At 35.8% G+C, this 6,619-nt stretch overlaps 1 protein-coding gene across 1 annotated transcript; it reads left to right on the top strand.

The window, feature by feature from the left end:
- Window positions 1–1,454: 1,454 nt before the first annotated feature.
- On the top strand, window positions 1,455–5,520 carry CER1 (cerberus 1, DAN family BMP antagonist). The gene is made up of 2 exons (XM_074196016.1): window positions 1,455–1,998; window positions 3,599–5,520. Exons 1-2 carry the CDS (start codon window positions 1,504–1,506, stop codon window positions 3,866–3,868), a joined length of 765 nt encoding a protein of 254 aa, XP_074052117.1. The 5' UTR covers window positions 1,455–1,503; the 3' UTR covers window positions 3,869–5,520.
- Window positions 5,521–6,619: the final 1,099 nt, after the last annotated feature.

Raw genomic sequence — 6,619 nt, 5'->3', positions numbered from 1 at the left:
CTAGTTGCTTCCTAGGCAAACTGTTTGATTTGCTAAAGGTCTCATAGCTATTAAGGATGGAAGTCAGGTTTGGACACAGAATTTGAGACTCTGTCTATCTCTATCTCTGTCTCTGTCTCTCTCTTTCTCTCTGACTCTCTCTTTGTCTTTCTCTTTCTCTCTGTCTCTCTGTCTCTCTGTCTCTCTGTCTCTCTCTCTCTCTCTCTCTCTCTCTCTGTCTCTCTTCCACCCTCATATATCCAAACTCTTATATGTATGTATATATGTATATTGATAATATAATTAAATATTGATAATACATTATGTGGAAAAGTTAATAGTTTTATCCTAGAGGTAGGTAATAAGAAGCCCCAGAATTGGCTGGGTAGAAGAATCAGATGGTAAAATCTGTTCTTGTGCAGAGTGTACTGTATTGAGAAAATACTGGAGGCAGGGAGATCAATTAGGAGTCTAATTTAATAATCCAGGAAAGAGATAATAAGGGACTAGACTAAGGTGGTAGCTTTTTGAGTGGGGAGATATAAAACTGGCAACTAATTCGATTTGTAAGACAAGGAGGAGTGAGGAGTCAAGGGTAATGCTTAGGTTACAAAACTGGGAGACCATAAGAATGGTGGTGAGAGGTAGAAATGGTGAAGTTTAGAGGAGAGTAGGACTAGGGGAAAAGATTATCCATTTAGTTTTGGGCATATTGAACTGAAGTTATCTTTGGGACATCCAGTGAGAAATTATCCATAGGCAAATAAAAAGCTCAGGGAAGAGAATGGGACTGTATCTATGGATCTGGGAGTTATCTGTATAGAGATGGTAGTTAAACCCACAGGAGCTGGTGCAGATGCCAAAGAGAGTACAGGGAGAAGAGAAATATTAGTGAAATACTATTTCCACAATATCACAGTTATGTATTGAGGTAAATGCCTTTGATATTTTGATGATTAATTATGCTGATTCTCCCTCTCCTCAAAATTGTTTTTAAAATGTATTGATGCATTTTGCTATGGCACAAGAGATGCTCAAAAAGTATATTTCCTGAGGAAAAAAATAATTGATTCTTGAACTAGTTCTCAATACAGTACAATGCATAGTCAACCAGCTGTTGATAACACTTCTTGGTTTATCATATGGGAAATAAAGGCCGTTAATCGGTTGATTGAGCCAATAAACATTTTAGAACTTCCCTTAATTCCTAGACAATAGCTAAACAATGCATCTAAACTCTTCAGCTAATTACCCCCTAGGTAATAGGCTTTCACTGGGGTCTTCAAAAATACACAAAACACCAGGAAAAAAAGCAGGAAGCCATTAGCACTTCATAATTGAAGTCAACAAGAAATCTGTTTATTTTGCCAGACTCTAGGCCACCTGCTTTCCCACCATCACCAAGGAAGTGCTCTCTCTCTATATATAGCCCCTTCCTCTTTCTAATCAAAATCAACTGAATTATCTGAGTCTTTCCTTTCTCTCTACTCTCTTAGAAACTAGAAAATAACTCGAAGGAAAAGCATGTATCTCCTGCTGCTTCAGCTGCTGGCGATCTCAGGTCTGGCAGAGTCCAAGCAACAAATGCTGCAAGGTAGGGACAAGAGAACCCAGCATCCTTCTCATGCTTGGGGTGCATTATCAACAGATGTTTTTGAGGAGGCTCAAGAAAAGCCAGATTTGTTTGTAGCCATACCCCACCTGATAGACCCTGAGCTGACAGAAGCTCCCAGAGAGCAAAGAGACATGCTATTCAGGTTTATGTACACCTCTGAGAAGCAGAAGCCAGAAAGGCATTTGGAAATAAGGGATCCTGCTAGAGAGGCCCTCAAACCTAGGACCCTAGCAAACGCTGAGCCTGATGGGAAGGAAATTGAGAAGCCCCATCTACAGGAAGAAGCACAAAAATTCTGGCACTACTTCTTGTTTAGAAAGAGTGCAGCTTCACAGGAGGTCATCTTACCCATCAAAAGCAGTGAAGTATACCAGGAGACCTGTAGGACGGTGCCCTTCTCTCAGGTAAGTGCTTTGAATAAAGAAGAAGATCTCAGAATTGCATTCACTTGATCCACATACCTTTCCCTCTGAGTTCACAGTTTTGTGAGCAGTGACTTTACTGATATAATGTAAAGGAAGTATTTTGTAACTATTTTTATAATTTTTTATAATTTTTATATAATTTAAATAAATTTTCATTTATATAATAGGGATTTATATAACAGGGATTTCATTTATATAACAGGGATTATCTTATAATAGTTTTCACTATTATTAGTACTTCTACTTTTACTACCTTACTACTGATTGCTAATGCTACTGCTACCACTACCACTACCAATGCCACTGCCACTGCCACTGCCCCTGTTGCTGCTGCTGCTACTACTACTACTACTGCTACTACTACTACTACTGCTACTACTACTACTACTACTACTACTACTACTACTACTACTACTACTACTATTACTACTACTACTGCTACTACTGCTAATGACCATTTTTGGAAATAGGTTTGAGTCTTCCTTTTGTGTTGAGGAGAGATGAGAGAATATTTCTATTTGTAGAGCAGAGAAATATATAACCTTCAAAAGTGCTCCTAATTCCTGTTGCATGAGCTAATTCATTGCTATAATTTCTAGTCAACATTATAGAGATAAAGTCACAGTCTGTTATCCTCTTCCAATTTGGGTGCCCCTATATTCCAAATATTAAATTAAAAATGAGAAGTCTGAGTTACAGATGTGACAAGTTGGGAAGCAAGTTCTCATAGGCAGGAATGCTGAACTGGAAGCAACACTGTGCAGCTTAAAATTTTATAGTCTAGTAATGGTAGCCAATTAAGCAGACAGTATTACAAGGTAATTGACTGTAGAAGGTAGTTAAGCATTCTGCCTGAAAAGGCAAGGGTATGTAACAATGACAAGTCAATTATGAAATAATAATGACCGCTTTGTTGTCTGTGTGTAATTAGAAAAATTGCTCATAAGAAGCAGGCAGTCAGATTCCCTTCTCAACTCTTATTTGAATCTATTGCTAATTAAATTAAAATGGAAGAATTCAATATTTCCATATTTTGAAGGTCACATAAGGCTAGGTACAAAGGATCATGCGCACACAAAATATTATAATCTCAGCAGGGATTATCATGTGTTTACAAAACCTCTGCCACATGGTGAATTTACAAGCTCTTCAAAATAGAGTAGAAAGAAGTTTGTAATATTTTAAGCTTTAAAATTATATGTTATAAAATGGATAATAGAATTAATTTTTATTTGTACCTCCCAAATAAAAAGTAAATTGTCTAACATGTTTAGTATTTCTGAATGTGTTAAAAAAGGTAAAGTAGAATATTTCTTTTAGTACTAATTCACTTTTCAAAGGCTAGGTTTTTTGTTTTAATATTTACTCAAAGGAGAAATCTGTTTTGAGTTGCTCCTAATGTGTAAATCTGTTCCTAAACTGACATGAATTGGTTTTTTGAGATCTAGGTCATTGTAATTCTTTGTCTTACATCAGAAGGTGGTTTTTAAAGTACAGTGAAGCAACTGCTCCCTATCAATTTATGTTAAGATGACTGATGTTAATCAGTAATTGAAACAACCCATTTGCCTTTTTTTAGACAATCATTCATGACGACTGTGAAAAAGTGGTCATTCAAAACAACTTATGCTTCGGGAAATGTCGGTCCCATCGTAGTTCTGAGACTTCAGCTCACCATCATGCCTTCTGCTCTCACTGTTCACCTACCAAGTTCACGACAAAAGAATTACTATTGAAATGCACTGGATCCAACCCAGTAGTCAAGGTGGTGATGATTGTGGAGGAATGTCAGTGTAAAATCAGACAAGGTGAAGATGAGGGAGATCTTCATTCCGACTCTCATGCATAAAAATAGTCGCAATTAACCTGTTTGAGGATGATTTAGTGAATTTGAGACCAACGCTCTTTCCTCCCAGAAGTAAAAAATGAAACAATGGTAAACAATCTGGTCATTTACAAAGGACTAACTGGAACGATGGGGATTGGGGTGGGAGAAGCCCAGTTGTATCTGGCCCTTTGTCTGATGACTGTTTCCATGGAGACGAGGAACTGTTTGGTCTCCAGTTTGGAGTCCTTCTTCCCATCTTAAGTATTGTGTCTCTCTTCTTCCAGAAGACTAACTTGGACATCATGGGCTTCATATATCGACCAATATGATCTTTTGTGATTTGCAACCCACATATTGTTGCTTGTGCACCACAAGTTACTTTGTATATATTTGTATTTTTGTCTCTTTTTTACGTCATAGGTTCTGAACCTAGGATTTTTAGAACATAAATTTCAAGGGGAATGTGAACTTAGATGGGAAAAAAGATATTTTTGTTTTCACTGACTTTTGGTTTCCTTTGTAATCCTAGATGTTTTAATTATGAATTTTAAAACATGATTCTTAGAAGAAGTCAATAGGATTCACCAGACTGTCAAAAGGATCTCTGGCAAAAGAGATTGAGAACCCTTGGTTTGTGTAATGTTCATGCTGATAAATTGTAAGCTCTTAGAGAGTTTAAGTCAGTGTTGTTTTTATTTTTGTATCTCTGGTTCTAAGAACATTGATTATCATACTGAAAGGTATTTGATAAATTCTTCTTGAATTTAATTAGACGTTGAAATAACTCTTCAGAATTTGTAGCTGAAAGAGGATTCACCACTAGAAGTAAATACCTATAGGTAAATAAAGATTAAATGAAAGTAAGTTTTTGAGTTTTAGATGCTCCTAGAAGGTTCAGTGGGACTGAAGTCAGGAAGTCCCGAATTCAAATATGATCCCAGATATTTATTAGCTGCATGACCTTGGACAAGTCACTTAACGTCTGTTTACCTTAATCCACTAGAGAAAGAAATAGAAAACCACTCCAGTATCTTTCCCAAGAAAAGTCCATGGACAATATCCAGTATCCAATAACAACAATCCATGGGGCCATGAAGAGTTGGACATAACTAAATGGTAACAAGTTTTTGGTTAAATTAGCACATGGAATTTCCAGGTTTGATAGAAGATTTTTTCTAATATAAAAAATCTACTTTGTGAATCTTAGCTATATAAATCTTAGCTATAAATCATGTAAACTTAATAAAATTGGGGAGGAGGATGACCAGATTTGGAATCTGAAGTATGATGGAAAAAATACGACAAGTTTTTAAACTTCTCATTTTGTCATTTTCTAAAATGTTAAAGACCTCATAATCATCTATGCAATCATCACATTTTTATAGATGATCAAATTAAGACCTTGGAAATAACCTGCCCATGGCCACAGAACCCATTTATCCTGATTCCCTGTTCAAGGAGTAATCTCTCTAGTGTCTCAAGTTTACCAGCCCTAGTACATAGACTAGCATTTAAGTTCTAAAATAAGGAATTTTTTAGTAAACCATGTTACTATGCCATTTATAGAATAGCCCAAATATAGGTACTTAGTACTATCACTCTGGACAAGGTTTCTGGCTTATAACTCCCGTACACTAATCATTTTACCCTTGTCTCTTTGAGTTTGCTTTTTCTGATCTGGATGATAATATGTATACTTTGTATAATAATTTTTGCTTTCTATAATATATATCTATTGTACAGCAGTTATTCCCAGAGTAATGACTTTTCTTTGAGTTTGAGAAAGATTTGTTTTCATTTATGTCTTAATGAATCTCTGATATCTTCAATATGGGTATCCCCTTTTTTTGGTTCAGATCACAATGGAAATCATGCCTTCTCATTCTGTGCAAAATTTTAGTCCCCAGTCTCCCATGCATTTTCTGTAGAGGATTATGTAATGGAGACATTTCTCTAGGTCTTTTTATAGTTTGTGAATACAATGACTAGCTCCCTTCCTTTTCCTTTAGGTAGTTCCTTCATAATTCCTCACATAATCACTTGAGTATAGAACATCACCAAAATTTTGTGTGTGTGTGTGTGTGTGTGTGTGTGTGTGTGTGTGTGTATACTATGTGTCTCTCTATTTCTTAAGAAACCCTTAATTTCAAATCTTTGGAGAATATGGTTTTCTGGAAGACACAATGAAAAATGACTTTTTGTCCTAGAGAGCAACTTGGGTTTTTGGAGAAAGTCCTTTGGATTTCCCATTTCAAAACCCAGCATTTTCTGCCTTCAATTTAATGTTCTATTTTCTCAGCTTGTCCTGGATATATAGAAATATATCCATATATTTCAGTTAATGTACTAACTCAATGGATTGTCTGGCTATCCTACTACAAGATACAACTTATATAATAGATAAGTTTTTATATATTCAACTTTTTCTTTGTAAATTATTAATATTGAATATTCATGGATCTCATTGAGGAGACCCTGTAGTGTCCTGGGGCTTGGTATATAATACAATATCATCACAAACAGGAAAACTGAAGTATCCCAACTTTAACAGAGAAACTCTTCTTCTAGTATTCATCTATGCCATTATCCCTGAATTGGATTTTGCCCACATCTCATTTCTCAAAGAATCCATTTGGTCATTTGGTTGTTTTTTGGTTGGAATGCCAGGGATTAAACTGGCATAAATTATGACAGACTCCCCTAGTATAAGGGCCATCAGTTGTATTTTACTGTTAAATAAATCAGTTTATACTTTTAGCCCATTTACTTTGT

This window comes from Macrotis lagotis, chromosome 8 (genome assembly GCF_037893015.1).
Source record: "Macrotis lagotis isolate mMagLag1 chromosome 8, bilby.v1.9.chrom.fasta, whole genome shotgun sequence".
Classification (NCBI taxonomy): domain Eukaryota; kingdom Metazoa; phylum Chordata; class Mammalia; order Peramelemorphia; family Peramelidae; genus Macrotis; species Macrotis lagotis.
Note: the sequence above shows the minus strand (reverse complement) of the source record. Positions and strands in the feature narration are given on the sequence as shown.